The following is a 16,339-nucleotide window of genomic DNA, read 5'->3' on the forward strand; positions in this document are numbered from 1 at the left end:
CTGCCACAGCTGCAAAGATGACTTCGCTCAAGGGCTGTGTAACGTGTCTCCGAGACCCATGGCCTCCCACACCCAAGGAGCACAAGCACTGGGCCGACGGAGGCTGTGGGCTGCAGAGGGCTCAGGTGTGTCCTTCCAAGAGTGCAGAGCTTGGTCACTTGCTTTCAGGTCCAGTGCAAGGCTGGTTAGCCCCCCTGAAGTATTCTGCATATTCCAATAATTAAATTTAGCATCGAGTCTTTCCCAGCAGCAATGTCGTCATAATCCTAGAATTTTGAGTGTTGAATTTATGCGGATTCATTAAATGATTCTACTTTTGCCGATGTTCAAAATTTTCATAATTAAACATTTTAGAACCTGGGGCTCACTGGCAGTTTGAAAACTGGAGAAGTCAAACAAGGACATCCCACTTACAGTCATGGAATGCCTGGCAAGTCTTAACTGGGAAGGTCAGGCAGCAGGCTCAGTGCGCTGCTCTGAACTCAGGAACACAGAAAGCAGAGCCAATTTGGGGAGCGCCCAGGTGAAGCTTCAGACCTAAGCAGTTTTTAAAAATATGTATGTTTATTGATTTGAGAGAGAGAGGGAGGGAGAGAGAGAGAAGCATTGATCAGTTGCCTCCCATACACACCCCCACCAGGGATCAAACCTGCAACCTAGTTATGTGTTCTGACTGGGCATTGAACCCCCAACCTTTTGGTGTATGAGACAGTGCTCCAACCAACGGAGCCACACTGGCCAGGGCAGGCCTGAGCAATTTGCCTTTGTGACAAAAGTGTTCTTTGTACTCACACCAGGTTAAAACAGGTTAAGTACACTGAGTGGGCAGTGAGCCTTACCCAGGTCACATGAGGAAAGGTAGTTCCTTTCAGTAAACCACTTTCTAAAACAAAAAGGGATTTCTTTTAACCATCACTGTTTTCCACGAGCACGAGGCTCAGATACGGTACAACACTGCTAATCTGTAAAACTGAAAACACTGTCCACGTTATAAATGTGGTATGAGAATTAAAATAATCTGTGTAATTCCTCATCGCAATGCTTGGCACGCACAGTCGCCATATTTGGCAAATATTATACAGGACAATATAATGTTCTGTATGCAAAAAAATAAGGCAATCTTTGGGATATACTTATATCAAAACTTATCTGAAATTAAAAATTAACTGGGTATCCTCTACTTTGGCAACGCCAAGCACACAGTGAGTTGACAATAAATGTCAACTTTTATTTTTTTATGTATTTTATCTTTATACCGAGAGGGGAAGGAAGGGAGAAAGAGAGGGAGAGAAACATCAGTGTGTGGTTGCCCACACACTGTGGAAACATCAGTGTGCGCATATCCCCAAATGGGGACCTGGCCCGCAACCCAGGCATGTGCCCTGACTGGGAATCAACCCGCGACCCTTTGGTTAGCAGGCCAGCACTCAATCCACTGAGCCACACCAGCCAGGGCAAATGTTAACTTTTATTAACATAATGTTATAGGAAAATGAAGCAACCAGACACCAAGGGTTTCTGGAGTACAAGGTTTTATTAGCGTGCACGGGCCCATAGGAGTCAGTCTCCAAATTCTGAGCCCCGAACAAAGGATTCTTGGGGTTTATATAGCCTACGGGGTCTTCCTGTCTACGTAGCAAAGCGAGATACAGAAGCGGAATGCAGTAATTAGTTCTATCTACGGGGCAGAAGCAGAGTACAAGGGCTAAATGTGAAAATTAGTTCTATCAACGGGGGTGCTAGCCCCAGTCCTTGTGACTATCCTGCTGTTTGCTTTTCCCAGACGGCCTTATCACTCTCCCAGAGCGCCTGGGGTTTTGGGTGAACAAAGGTTTTCCAAAGCTTCCCACATCAATAAAACCACAAAAACATAACTTTTGTTAAGATAAAATTACTTTCAATACATGTAACCTGGACAGGATGTCTCCTCCTGCTAAATACGGCTCTTTGAAGGCAGTCTCAAAAGGGCTCCACGGGGCTGGGGGCTCGGGGGATGGTGGCCACAGACTACCTTAGGGCTTCTTCAGTTGCAGGCTCACCTACTTTCTCTATGCCTTCTTCCCTGTCTCCACCTTCTCGGATGCATGGAGATGGAAACGTGGATGTGGAGAGAGGCTCCCACCACAGAGCCTCAGCGTCTGGAAGGGAAGGATTTTCTCCCTCTCTAGCCGCCTCCCCAGCATCCAACCTAGAGTTGGGCGACGTCAGTTCAAAAACACCGCGGTGCAAGAAGTAGGATTTGTGTTGATTTTATTCCTAAAGGTCCAAATACCACGTGCGGGTGGGGGAGAAAGGGTTCCTCTAAAATCCCTGGAAATTGCTGCTGTGGGATGGAACCCTGATAGCTGGAGCTTTAAGGCAGATCTTGGACAACATTTTTGGCTCTAAAGTGGTCCTGGGTCACTCCAGTAAAATGGGAATTACGAATCCCGTCTTTTTCCTTGGGCTACAACGAGCTCCTGGAGCTTAGGTGTTGAGCTGCTTGGGATCATCCCCAGGGCTGGGAAGAGGGCCGGGTACAGGGCCAAGAGCAACGTCAGTGGAAATGAACCAAGGCAAGACGGTGGAGGGTAGAAGTGGAGACGCGGACGCGCAACGTGCGACCTCCACCGGACAACTACGTTTTACTTCCTCCCTGAATAAGCTTCTTCCCGGAGTTCCCAAAGTTCCCGCTTTTCCTCCCAGTTTGCTCCGCGCCGGCCGCGTCCCTCCATTGGCTGCTCCTCCCCCACGTGACGCCAAGGCGGCGGCCGCGGTTGCCGGGGCGACGGCTGGGGAAGTGGCGGCCAGGCTGGGCAAGCGCGGGCCCCAGCGGCTGAGCAGCAGGTAAGCTTGTCCCCCGGTGCGGCTGAGCCACCCCCGAGCCCGCCGTCCCCCGGCGGGAGGGACGGCGGTGGGGCCTGAGGGCCGCGGGTCTCCTGAGCCCTCGCCTGGAGGAAAACCCCGATGCGCCAGCCTGGCAGCCGCTGCAGGATGCCTCCGCTTCTCGCGTGCGGTCCAGGGCTCTCAGTGCGGCGTGGGCCCCAGGCGGCGCCCGGACCAACCGAGAACAGGCCCAACTGCTCCCCGCCCACTGATCTTTGCTGCAGTGGGCCACACTTGGAGGGATCCTCAAGTCCTCCACATCGGTAGTGAAGGCGCGGCCACACTTGGAGGGATCCTCAAGTCCTCCACATCGGTAGTGAAGGCGCGAACGGGTGGCCTGGGACTTCTCTATCCACCCTCCCCGTTTTCTCCATCAGCTGATCTCCCCGGACACCCCGGTTAGATCCAGATTTCATCCAGTCTAAGCAAAAACAGGATGCTTGCTATGCAAATTCTTCTTCCAGACACATCCCATAGTCTTCCCCGGAGTCACAAACCCTGTGATATGGAACTTCTGAAGCTGCCACTACAGCCCTCCAAAGTGAAGAAGTTTCCTCTAGTTTCTGCATAAAGTAGAGCAGCGGTTCTCACAGTTGAGTGTGCATACAAGTCATCAGGAGAGCTTGTTTAAAACGCTTTGGGGGCATCGTGCCTGCCATTATGTTCAGTAAGATTAGGGCGGTGCTAGGCATTTCATTTGCACAAGCATCGCAGGTGATTATGATTCAAGCGGTCTTAATTTTGAGTGATACTGTGTAGCAGTTAAGATTGGTCTGGATTGAAATTCCCGCTTTGTCACTTACTGGCTGAGTTATTGGGAGCACTTCTACCTCCCGGAGCCTCAGCTGTCTCATCCGTAAAAGGAGAGTATAAATCATGCTCACCTCTCAGGTTTATTGTGAAAATTAAATGTGAACCCTTGTGCACAATGTCTGGCATGCATTCAACCCTCCATAAGTGAACCTATTGTAATTTAAGAGTTTAGAGAAATTTTTCTAAGAAGGTCAAGAGTCATGGGATACCCGACAGTGGCTCACCTTCACTGAAAGATCACAGCAGAATCCTATTCAAATGATAGTCCTAAAGAGCTTCTCTGAGGAAGTGATGTTATTATTAAGTACAGGGGTTTGCCAAGTGAAGGAGAGGTGGGGAAACTGTCACCATGCAGTGAGAACAGTCTGTGCAAAGGCCCCAAGGGAAGAAGGAGCTTGAGTTCTCAAAAACAAGTTTTCTCTTTCCAGGACCTTCAAAAATGCTATTTCCTCTGCTTGGGCTTCGGTTATTCATTAAATATCTTGGGTGCCTGTCCTGCAAACTCTGTTAGGTTCTGGAGATACAGAATTCAAATGCAGCTTCCTGTCTTGGTAAACAGGGTGATAAGCATAACCATATAAATAGATGTAGGATGCAGAGGTACCCCAAAGGGGAGAGAATTGCCTTGATGGGGGTAGAAGGGAAGGATTCATGGAAGACTTCCTAAAGGGGGTCAGATCTGAATGCACTTAGTATGATGAATGGAGTTTGCCCGGGAGGTGGGAGGAGTTCGCCAATCAGAGGGCTTAGAAAGAGCAGGTCATTCGGGGGAGGTCACTAGTGGTGGGACCTAACGATGCAACTTGTAGGGCAGTGGTAGAAGGAAGCAGGGAGAGGGACAGCAGGTGGCGGTCCAGAGAAAGGTGAGACAGGTGGGTGGTCCTCAAACAGTAGCTGTCTTTCTCCTCACACCTGTGGATCTGGCAGGCCTGGAGGTGGTAGGTGGGGTCCCTGTCCTCCCTGCTCCTCCTTGCTACTTCCAGATCACTGCCCCCCCTTCTATGAAGTACATGCATGGGCTTTCCCACGGGCCACCCCTCCTTTTTTTAATATATTTTATTGATTATGCCGTTACAGTTGTTCTATTTCCCCCCTTCATTCCCCTCCACCCTGCACACTCCCTCCCCCACCACTTCCCCCCTTTAGTTTATGACCACGTGTCTCAAGTTCTTTAGATTCTATATTTCTCCTACTATTCTTGCCCCCCCATCTATTTTCTACCTACCATCTATGCTACTTATTTTCTGTACCTTCTCCTCCCACTCCCCTGTTGCTAACCCTCCACGTGATCTTCATTTCTATGGTTCTGCTCCTGATCTAGCTATCCTCTTAGTTTGCTTTTGTTTTAGGTGTGGTTGTTGATAACTGTGAGTTTGCTGTCCTTTCACTGTTCATCTTTTTTATCTTCTTTTTCTTAGGTAAGTCCCTTTAACATTTCATATAATAAGGGCTTGGTGATGATGAACTCCTTGAATTTGATCTTATCTGAGAAGCACTTTATCTGCCCTTCCATTCTACATGAAAGCTTTGCTGGATAGAGCAATCTTGGCTGTAGGTCTTTGGATTTCATGACTTGGAATACTTCTTTCCAACCCCTTCTTGCCTATAAGGTCTCTTTTGAGAAATCTGCTGACAGTCTGATGGGAACTCCTTTGTAGGTGACTGTTCCCTTATCTTGCTGCTTCTAGGATTCTCTCCTTCATTTTAATCTTGGCTAATGTAATGATGATGTGCCTTGGTGTGTTCCTTCTTGGGTCCAACTTCTTTGGGACTCTCTGAGCTTCCTGGATTTCCTGGAAGTCTATTTCCTTTGCCAGATTGGGGAAATTCTCCTTTATTATTTGTTCAGATAAGTTTTCCACTTGTTGCTGTTCCTCTTCCCCTTCTGGCACCCCTATAATTCTGATGTTGGAACGTTTAAAGATGTCCTGAAGGTTCCTAAGCTTCTCCTCATTTTTTTGACTTCTTGTTTCTACATTCTTTTCTGTTTGGTCATTTTTCCCCTCTTTCTGGTCCACTCCTTTGATTTGAGTCCCAGTTTCCTTTCCATGACTATTGGTTTCCTGTGCATTTCCCTTCATTTCAATTAGTTTAGCCTTCATATGTTCCTCTAATTTGTGACTAAAATCAACCAGTTCTGTGAGCATCCTGATCACCAATGTTTTGAACTGTGCATCTGAAAGTTTGGCTATTTCTTCATCGCTTAGACTTATCGGGTCTGGGGCTCTAAGTTCTTCTTGAGCCATCTTTTGATCTGTTCGTGCCTGTTAGGTATGAGCGGTGGCCTATGAGGGGCACAGCTGTTTTCCTTAAGGACTGTAGCACCTGGCTCACTGTCCACCTCTCCACTTCCTCAACTTCTTTTTTGATTTAGGCATTCTGGCCACACACATTTCTCCATCCTCCTTACTTTTAGGCATCTCTCCCTCCATCCTCCTCATCTGTGCACTGTGTGGTCGTGAACTTTTTATTACTGTACCCCCTCCAAGATTTTGATTTGAAGCACCCGCCTCCCCCTCTGACCAGCACCTTCTCTCACGCTCCCTTGAATGTGCCCTCTTGGGCAGGCCTTTGACCTCACAGCTTTTTCACTGGGTGCAGCGCCCTTATGTGCCTCCCTTCCCCCCTTCTTAATGAGGCTTAGCTTCAAAGCTCCATCACTGTTACACTTGTTTTCTCTGTCCCCTGTCTTCTGGAACAACCGCACTCTGATGAACCTACTCAGACTCGGAACGTGGCTGGAGAAGACTGAAAATCGTGCCGACTTTTTCTCAATGTTTGATATTCTTGCTTGGGGGCAGAGAGAGGGATTGGTGACCATTTATTTACATCAGATTAATTCTAATACCTGGCCTTCCTTAAAGTAGGTGAATTGACCTTATTGTTAACCTCTGTTCTGTTCTAAATACACTTTGTGGTCTGGACAGTTTGAATTACACGCCGCATCACAGCACATTAGAAAACGCTTCGTACACAAGGAACCTTCCTCAGTCTCGGCAGCAGGTCTCTGACTTTGTCACTCACGCCACCTTCCAGTCCTTGTCCACATTGTTACGTGTGGAAGGAACCCTGTTACTGATCACGCAGAGGAAAGAACTGCCTTCCACTCTAGCTGCCCTATTTCCTGGTGCTGCTGTAATAAATTGCCGTAAACATAATGGCTTGAAACAGCACAGGTTTATTATTTCATAGTTCCTGGAGGTCAGAAGTCTGACATGGGTTTCACTGGACACAGCCAGGGGTGTGTAGGGCTTGGTCCTTTTTGGATACTCCAGAGGAGAATTCCTTCTTTGCCTTTTCCAGATTCTAGAAGCTTCCTGCATTGTTTGGCTCCTGGCCCTTCCTTCACCTTCAAAGCCAGCAGTGGCTGGCCGAGTCTTTCCCTGTGCACCACTCCGGCTCTGACCCTCCTGCTCCCCACTTTCCTTGTAAGGACCCCTGGGCTTACAGTGGACCCCCGATAACCCAGGTTACTCTCCCCATGTTAAGGTCACAGTGGGCAGCCTCAGTGCCATCTGCGGCCTTAATTCCCCCTTGCCTGTCATCTTCCTGGGACAAGGGTGGGGCACCTCTGGAGCCACCGTCCTGCCCAGCACAGCTGCCTTTTTGCGGTTTCACAGATGGTTAAAATGAAAGCTTTTGTTTCGCTTTGTAGAGATTTTTGCTGTGAGAATCAACGGTAACCTTTCAGCATGGGGGATATCCTGGCTCATGAACCCGAGTTGCTGGGACTGGTGAAAGAGGTGGGTACGTCACACCCGGTCACGGAGAAAGACACCGAGAACTCGGGAAGCCTGCATTTCAACGCAGCCGACTCCGCAGCGCCGCATTGCATTAGTTATCCGTGTGGTCCGTACAGAGTTCTCCATGTGTTTATATTTTGTTTTCATCACTAAACTGACATCTTACAGCTGTTTTTTTTTTTAAGAAGTCTTTTTTTTTTAGATTTATAATAGGGAAGGGAAGGAGAAAGGAGAGACTTACCTGTTTCCCTCACACCGCCTCACGAGCTCACCACCATAAGAACTCTTTTAAAGAGCCCTGGCTGGTGTGGCTCAGTGGATTGAGCGCCGGCCTGTGAAACAAAGGGTAATTGGTTTGATTCCCTGTCAGGGCACATACTTCGGTTGCAGGCCAGGTCCCCAGTGGAGGGGCACGTGAGAGGCAACCACACATTGATTTTTCTCTCCCTCTCTCTCCTTCCCCTCTGCCTAAAAATAAATATTAAAAAAAAACCTCTTAAAGAAAATTATGAAAGAAACACATGGTTATGGTGAAAGATTCAAACGTATGGAAGTATGAAACAATTTTTCTGCCCTTCTGGCAGTGACCACGGCTAATGGTTTAGTGTGTTACCTTTCCAGACTTTATTCTGTGAATGTTCAAAACACATTCTCGTGTCTATAGTGAGTTTTACAAAATGCGATGGTGCCATACGCGTTGTTCTGTAGCTTGTCTCTCATCTGTCGGTGGTGACGTAGCCTGAACATCTTCCCGTGACCCTAATGCTGTAGTTTTCTCTGAGTGGCAGCATCCTGAGGACTTAACTCGTGCCTGTGAACGGGCCTTTGGGTGTCCACGCTAAAGCTTTTGAAGGACAGGACCCACTCCTGACGCCTTTCAGAGTTCACGGCGTTTAGTGTGCGGCTGGCGTTTGTTGGCAGGACCATGAATAGATTCTGAACGCTGTCCCTGCAGGGGGTTGTGCAGAGGGGAGGGGGCCCGGGCTGGTGGCCACAGGCAGGGGAGGCCGAGACAGGGAGGTGTGACTGACAGACCAGAAGGAGGCGGAGTGCAGGGTGGGGGACTCGGGGGACAGGGGCTCAGTAGTGCTCTCTGCATGAGGACCGCTGATGACACGGCCCATCTTTTAATGACTTCTTCTCTCAGGGACGGGTGTTATTTCCAGTCCCTCTGTTCCCAGTAACAAATTCCCAGAGTCTGACCACAGCAGAAGCCCTCAGGCCGCCCGCCCGCCTGCCTGTCACTCACTTTTCCAGACTGGCACGCACGTGATTTCTCCCTGTTAACAAGGATAAAGAACCACCAGGGAGCAAACAGTTTCCTTCTGAGAGCGAACTTGGTTCTGTAAAGAAACATCTTCTACGTCACTGCCTTTCTAGGCTTTTAGTGTGTGCGTGGAGAAGTGAATTCCAAGCTGGGTCCCAAGTTACTTCCGCCGAGGCGACAGCCCCTTAACCCTGCTGGAAATCAGGGCTGCTACGGAACTAGCACAGCTGCTTCAAAGGCAGCTGCTCCGTGGTTGTTAGAGCAGAGAACTCTGTATGCTTCTGTGTTTTCTTTTATAGTACTTAGATTTCGCCGAATTTGAAGAGACCTCGAAAACATTTTCAAAAGAATGCAAAATAAAGGGAAAACCTTTATGTAAAACAGCAGGTGGCTCCTTGCGGGACTCCAAGTCACTGCTAATCCAGGTAAGGGTTTACTTTTTTCCAAATCTCTGTTGTAAAAAAAAAAAAAAAGTGCTGCTATTAGAGAACTTTGGAATCTTTTCTGGGGACCTGGTCACTCTTAGACTTCTCGGTGCCAGGCCATGGATTAGCGGTGCAGCCTTCACAGCCCCGTGCCCTGCCTAAGAAGGGGGTGGTGCCCAGGTCTTTCACAGACGTTTCTGGGGAAGGAGACAGAGGGCAGACCTGGCGGTGCTTACACATCCAGGCGGATGTGCCCCCCGCCCTGAGGTGTTCCAGGTTGTGGATTCCAGTATTAGGGTCAGTGGTGAACAAACCAGAGCCAAACCTCTGCCCTCACGATGCAGTGCGTGTGCTCTAGCTCAGGGAGGCTGGGGCGGGGCAGGTCCCCGCCTGAGCAGCTCGGTGAACACGAGTGGGCTGCAAAGGCAGGCGTTACAGGGTCCTCAGCTCTTGGAGCTAGAAGGACCTTAGAAGTCCTCGCTGCGACCATTATTTAATGTCGCTGTCCCACTTGTAACCTTCTGGGTAAGTTCACCCTGACTACATCCAGTGATGGGAGAACATAGCATCTGTTGAGCCAGCATATTTCAGCTTTGCATGATTTTATTATTGTCATAAATTTCATTTGTTTCAATATACCCACTTCCGAGAAAAATTTGAGACTTGTTTTGAGAGGCCCACTGAGTAGATAGAAGTTAGGCCACCACGACTGCCCGCCTGCCCCTGGCCCCTGGCTTCCTAGTAGCCTGGCACGGGGCACCACTGAGTGGGGGCACCATCGGAGTGGCCCGTGGAGCTCCAGGTGGGGCTGTGCCCTCTGCCCAGAGCCCCTCCAGGCCTCAGGCACCTGGACCCTGAGCTGCTGCCCCCCCGATCAGGACTATTAAGAACTTTCAATTCTGCATTGTACCTAAATCCGAAAAATTATGCAGCAGGGATTCGTAGTGGGTCCATTGTCGTTCTTGTGGGGCAGCTGACGGGACCATTGCCACCTCCTTTCTCCAAGTCTCTTATTTCAACTACTGCGTGGTGAGTTGGGGAGCTCCCTCCCCTATTTCTGTCCTGTCCCTGTTCAGAAGGCCCGGTCTCTCTCTGGGTGACCGCTTCCCATTGGGCCATCTCAGCTCCTTGTGCTTCTAGCAATGGGGCTGATGACAGCACCGCCTCCCAGACCTGGGTTCAGCAGGTCAGTGTGTGAGCTCCTGCCACAGGGGCACTCGACACTGTACCGTCAGCAAGCTACCAACTTAGCAGGTTTGCTACGCTGCATCCTGGCAGCTCTCCACGGCCGGTGTTACCTGTTGCAGGCCCAGGGTCAGCAAGGCTGGAGGGTTGCTGCAGGTGTTCATGCACCTGTGAGTGCTCTGTCTGCGACCCTCCGGCCGAGCCTGAGCCCCAAGTTCTATTTTAGGGGCCCTAGACATCTCTTCGGCTTCCTATAAAGCCCAGGTTCGAGATTGCAAAGGGGTGAAAGCGCAGGGTGGGTCTGCAGGAACCTCAGCCTGCGGAGCTTGAAGCCCCCCAGATCTCTGGTTTTCTGTCCCTTACCTTCGAGAAGGAGGCTGGTTTTCCTCACACCGAAACCCCGGAGTGATGGGGTCTCCAAAGCGTCGGGAGGGTTGTGAGAACTGCGCGTTGGGGGTGATGTCCCATTCGCTGTGTTCTCCGCAGAAGGACCTCCTTGCGGCGTTTGACAGTGGGGACCAGAAGACGTTCTTCGGCCTGTGGGAGGAGCACCTTCCCAGCTCCCTCCGAGACGGCGACCCCCTCGCCCGGAAGTTGGAGTTCTACCTGCACATCCACTTTGCCATCGATCTGCTGAAACGCTCCGCGGGGAGACCGGTAGGTTCCCCGTGTGCTGCGGCCGGTCCCAGCGGTGCGTTGCGGGAGAGCGGCGGCCAGTGAGCACTGACTGATGCAGCCTCGTGGCCGTCTCGTCCACGGGGGAGGGGGAGGGTCTGTGTCCGGTGGGCGGTGCTCCACCCCATTCCCAGTTTCTTTTCTAACTTACGGAGTGAACGGTTTCTGCGTGAGCTGTATCGTTTTCCTGAATACCTCAAGTGTTTGAAAACTCAGCATTCATATACATACATGTATTCTAAGAACACGTATGGAGACCACATACTAGACTATATATTGGAAGAGAAATTTAGCTATAAACAGTGGGAAAATGAATGCCCACCTGTGCAAGTCCGTTTGAGCGCTAAGTTGAATTTAGCTTCTGCAGTCTTTCCCCAGGCGGGGCTGGGGACGCGCAGCGGGGAGAGGCTTTGAGTGTGGAGCAGGGCCAAGCTGGTATTTGGCCACATGCATTTGGTTAGTGGCTTCTCCATGCTTTGCCTGCCGCCAGAGGACCTGAGCTAACTTACTAGACTGTCGGGAGGCGGAGGAGGGCCCAGCAGCGGAGGGACTCGCTTTCCAGGGCATCGTAAGAGCCGTTCCTGGGCAGCTGCTCTCGGGGTGGTGCTCGTGTGGGCACAGTAGTGGGAGGTTGTCATTGTCTTAGCACTGGTTTCTGTGTAAGGTGAAAGAGTCCGTAAGCATTATATATATCTTACATCTGGTGGTCAGAAGAGGGCTTCACCATGCAGGTGCAGTAAGGGGCAGCGGTTGTAAGGGCAGGCTCCCCGCACTCGAGGCTGCGAGGGCAGCACTGCCGAGGCCCGGGTGGTCCGGGAAGGAAGGCTCCAGATTCCGGGCGGAGGAGGTCTGGTCATTCGTCCTGCTCCTGGGGCCCAGGAGGAAGTGGGACCCTGGGAGGGGCTTGCGTCGCCTTGGATTTCACAAGGAATTAGTGCAACGGGCAAGATCAGTTCTCAGATGCCTTTAAAAGAAGATTTTATTTATTTATTTATTTATTTATTTATTTATTTTTAGAGTGAGAGGAAGGGAGGAGGAAAGTGCAAGAGAAACATCAGGCCTCGCATGGGCCCCTAACTGGGGACCTGGCCTGCAACCCCAGTACGTGCCCTGCCTGGGAATGGACCCAGCCGCCCTTCAGTTCTCAGGCTGGTGCTCCGTCCACTGGGCCACACCAGCCAGGGCCTCAGTCACCTTAATGAAGGAAAAGAATGAGATATGGAAATTTCAAGTGCAAAAACTGTTCACTTTAGAAATGTCTCCTAGGAGAATCATGGGAATGCACACAAATATTTATGACCTCTGAAATAGGGAAACGAAGCCCATATAAAATAATGGGGAATTGGTTAAACTGTGACAGACCCACAGTGTGAGTTTTTGTGTTGTTGGGTTCTGGTTTTTAAATATTTGTTGTTCATAAACTTGGTTGTGCGAGGAGATACGGTGGTGTTTCCACCTACGCCTCCATCTTGGCCAGAAGTCCAAGCCTTGTGTTGTCATTAACAGCGATGTGTGTGATGAATCAAGGACGTGAGAAAATGCTAATAAAATAGAAGCCAGCAAAATGAACACGTGTCTGTTCTCGGACATCCCTGACAGTGTCACCAAGGGGTGGGTCAGGGGTGACATTAGAAGGACGAGACAGCACACTTGCCAGGCTGGGCGGGGAGGCCGCCCGCAGCGTGGCTGCAGCGAGAGGCTGGGGTGACGGGTGGCCTGGGCACCAAGCAGGGGCCCTCAGTTAGTGTCTGTCCTTCCTTGTAGGACAAAGAGGAGCTGGACGAGAGGATTTCTTATTTCAAAACCTACCTGGAGACCAGAGGGGCAGCGCTGAGCCAGACCACCGAGTTCCTCCCGTTCTACGCCCTGCCTTTCGTCCCCAACCCAGCGGCGCACCCCTCCTTCCGGGAGCTCTTCCAGGTCAGTGACAGCCCGAGACCGCGTGCCACACCCCACGCAGCAACGCGCCTCGTCCGTGCCGGTGGTTTCCAAATGAGGCGGCAAAAAACTGAGATGGGCCTCTGTTGCAGTTTAAGACTGTTTGGATAACTTGCTTTCACAAGCTTTTTTTCTTGTGCCATAAAATGTGATTTGTTTTGGTTCACTAAGATTTGTTAATCCAGACCCACATAATTCTTTTTCATATACAACATCTTAAGTCATTTTGTGTGAACATGTTCAGTATTGCAAGAATAATTTATTTAGTATGTTGGCAGTTAGTCATCTGAAATAGAACTACAGTATTTTGCATAATTGCTGGCCACATATATTTTATTGATAATTTGTATTAAAATTCTCATTTACTTGGCATATATTTGGCTATAAGATTTGTACTGTTATTTCCACCAGATGGTTTGCCTATCTCTCTTTTGTTATACTTTATTATTTTTTTAAAGATGACTTATTTTTTTAAATGTGTCTTTTTTAAAAGATTTATTTATTTTTACACAGAGGGGAAGGGAGGGAGAAAGAGAGGGAGAGAAACATCGATGTGTGGTTGCCTCTCATGTGACCCCTACTGGGGACCTGGTCCGGAGCCCAGGCATGTGCCCTAACCTGGTATCAAACCAGAGACCCTTTGATTCACAGGCCTGCATAGCACTCAGTCCAGTTAGCCACACCAGCCAGGGCCTAAATACATAAAATCTTTAAAGAAAAAAAAGAGGGGATGTTAGGTATTCCGAGAGCACAGTGAAGACCTGTGTTTGTGAACTAGCGGCGAGCGTGGCCGCAGCCTTGCTCACAGTGAGGTGAAGCCGGCAGCCCGGGAAGGAGGCAGGGGCGCAGCCAAGGCTGCAGCTGCGTTCAGGAATTGAGAGAGTGTCGGCGTTCATGGGGCCGGCTTAATGCATTTTTTCCTCTTGGCTACTCTCCACATACGTCCTTTTAATGGTCGTCATAGCTACTTCAGTGTGTATGCATCATAACATCTAAAGCTCGTGTCTTCATTCTTTTCCTGACCGTTACAAGGATCTTAGAATACATTAACCTCGTTCATCCTCTTTCCACTTTATGTGCTATTATGGTCAAATGTTTTAGTTATTTGCTTCAGTGCCACAAATGAGGGTTTTTGCTGTTTCATGCACTAGGTGTGTGTACAGCTTCACCCTCACACTTGTCAGCCTGCTGCTCCCACCCCGTCCACACTGAGGACCTTCCTCTGGGATCACTTCCTGCCCACCTTACGTACCTTCCTTTAAATCTCCTCTGGCCACAGATCCCTCCTTTCAGTTCTCGTTCGTCTGAACTGCCTCTGCTGCTCTCACTCTCGGACCGAGTGCGGGACCGAGTGCGGCACAGCGGCTCCTCTCTCCCCGCGGAGCTGTCGTCGCTGTTCTGTCTCCCAGCTCCCACTGCTGCCACTTCGGAGCCGGCCCCCAGCCTGACTGCCGCCGCCTTCTCTAACCCTTCCGGATCGTGTCATTTCTCTGCAGTGTCCAGGGACACCTGATGTTTGTTCGGCCTTGTTTCTTAGTCTGTGTTGATTTGTGGTGGCCGACATCACCGCCCTTCCCTGAGATTCTTCCCGTGGAGTCGAGTGCAGGGAGCCTGGCCCTGTGCTGGTTTTCTGCGGCCACCGCAATGGAGGACCACAGATGAGGTGTCTTCAACCAAGAGAACCGTGTTGCCTCCAAGGGCAGGAGGCCAGAAGTTGGGGACCCGGGCCTCTGGCAGCCGACCACGGTCCCCGAAGCCTCCAGGGGAGGACCCTTCCTCACCTGTTACAGCTTCTGGAAGCTTCGAGTGTCTCTCGGCTCGTGGCAGCACCATGCCAGCCTCTGATCTGTCTTCACATGGTGTATCTCCTCCGTGTGTCGGAAACTGCCTTCTCCTCGCAAAGACACCGTTCATGTTGCATGAGGAGCCCACCCTGCTCCAGAACAACCTCTTCTGAACTAGTCACATCTGCTAGGACCCCGTCCCCAGCGACCTCACATCTGGGATTGGGGACCGCAGCATACCTGTGCAGGGGACACAGTCCAACCCGTAACACACATCGTAAATAAAATCATCATGCTGTGTCAGGGAGTTACAGAGTCTTTTTAAAATACCATACTTCGCTTATCTGGCAGTATGTTTTCAAAAGTCTGGGAAGACCCTGGGTAGGCCCACGCAGGAGGCGTGGGTGAGGCTGCAGAGCTGGGTGGGGGAGGGTGAGGAGGGCCGTGGGCCGTGGGGCGGGGCGAGCAGACAGGAATCTTCCGTGTAAACAGCTTCAGTTCCCTGGAACTTCCTATTTGGGTGGCAGGTCCCTTCGTATGAAGACTCAGAAATGCCCTGAGAAGGGTTGGAGCTTGTCACCCTTTCTTCTCTTACTACTGACGTCATTACTCTTCCTTCTCCATGAGCCTTATTGGAGACAATTCTTTCTTTTTGAGGGACAACTCAAATGAACGCACCCCATAATTCTTGGCATGGTAGAGTCTTTGAGGCGCTGTCCTTTTTCCTCACCTACGTGGGGTCCATGGAAGTGGGTCCCTCTCTTCAGGAGACCGTCGGTGACTTAGAGACCGTTGTGCGTGCCTGCCGGCAGCTTGTGTGCCTCATCTGGCCTGAATTCTTCCTGGAATTTGGCCTAATAAGGTTACTTGTCATGCCTGTGTTTAAATCACACCAAATATTCAAATCGTGCACAGGGTTCTTTTTTCCCTGTTCACGAAAGAACTCTTTCCTTTTCCTGCCGTGGCAGCTCGGCTCTTCGGTGAATGAACTGGTCAGTTGTCCTGAAACCTGCGTTTCACGGCACCAGGCTGCCGCCAACTGGTCTTGTTTACGTAACTCTACAGGCACAATTTGACGGGGCTGTTGACATTTGGTGATTGATCTTTTATTTTATTTTCCTTGTTTTCTTCAGGACTCTTGGACTCCAGAATTGAAGTTGAAGTTGGAAAAGTTTCTGGCTTTAGTTTTTAAAGCCGGCAACACACCGAAGCTTTTAGCATTATATGTATCCTTTGGAAGCTGATGGAGACGCGGTGGTTAGAGTACCACGCCGGCCCAGACCGCCCCCAGACGGGGGTGGGGGCTGAGATGCCGCTTTCAGATGCCAGCAAGGCGCAGAGTGCCAGTGGGGGGACATGCCTCTGCCATCGCCTCCCTGAGACTGGCCAGGGTCTTCCTTTGTGTCATGTGCTAGAAGCTTTGTTAGGAGAACAAAAGTGCCTGTCCTTTTGGAAGAGAACTCCTTGGAATAACTGTCCCTTCTTAGTAGAAGATGTTCGAGCACTTTTAAGGCCTTGAGGCCCAGGCATTTGGATCGAGTGACTTGTTATTCAAATTGGGCCTTTTTAAGACAGCTGTATTGAGGTGTAAGTTGCACACCGTGAAAATGTGTGAGTTAATGATTTTTAGCAAGTGCATGGAGT

The 16,339-nt window shown here is 50.3% G+C and overlaps 1 protein-coding gene across 5 annotated transcripts in view; it reads left to right on the forward strand.

Moving 5' to 3' along the window:
• The first annotated feature begins 2,747 nt into the window (after window positions 1–2,747).
• The window catches only part of ARMC9 (armadillo repeat containing 9), an 83,324-nt gene continuing 69,732 nt past the window's right edge, over window positions 2,748–16,339 (forward strand). For all 5 annotated transcript variants that reach the window (XR_008389673.1, XM_037152189.2, XM_053655214.1 and 2 more), the window contains exons 1-6: window positions 2,748–2,826; window positions 7,334–7,421; window positions 8,988–9,113; window positions 10,785–10,955; window positions 12,738–12,893; window positions 15,829–15,921. Coding sequence is in view for 4 of the 5 variants with exons in the window: in XM_037152189.2 (XP_037008084.2) it covers window positions 7,371–7,421; window positions 8,988–9,113; window positions 10,785–10,955; window positions 12,738–12,893; window positions 15,829–15,921 (597 nt within the window). In the remaining variant the exon portion in view is untranslated. The remainder of the gene's footprint in view (window positions 2,827–7,333; window positions 7,422–8,987; window positions 9,114–10,784; window positions 10,956–12,737; window positions 12,894–15,828; window positions 15,922–16,339) is intronic.

This window comes from Artibeus jamaicensis, unplaced genomic scaffold (assembly GCF_021234435.1).
Source record: "Artibeus jamaicensis isolate MK-2021 breed Jamaican fruit bat unplaced genomic scaffold, CSHL_Jam_final contig_944, whole genome shotgun sequence".
Classification (NCBI taxonomy): domain Eukaryota; kingdom Metazoa; phylum Chordata; class Mammalia; order Chiroptera; family Phyllostomidae; genus Artibeus; species Artibeus jamaicensis.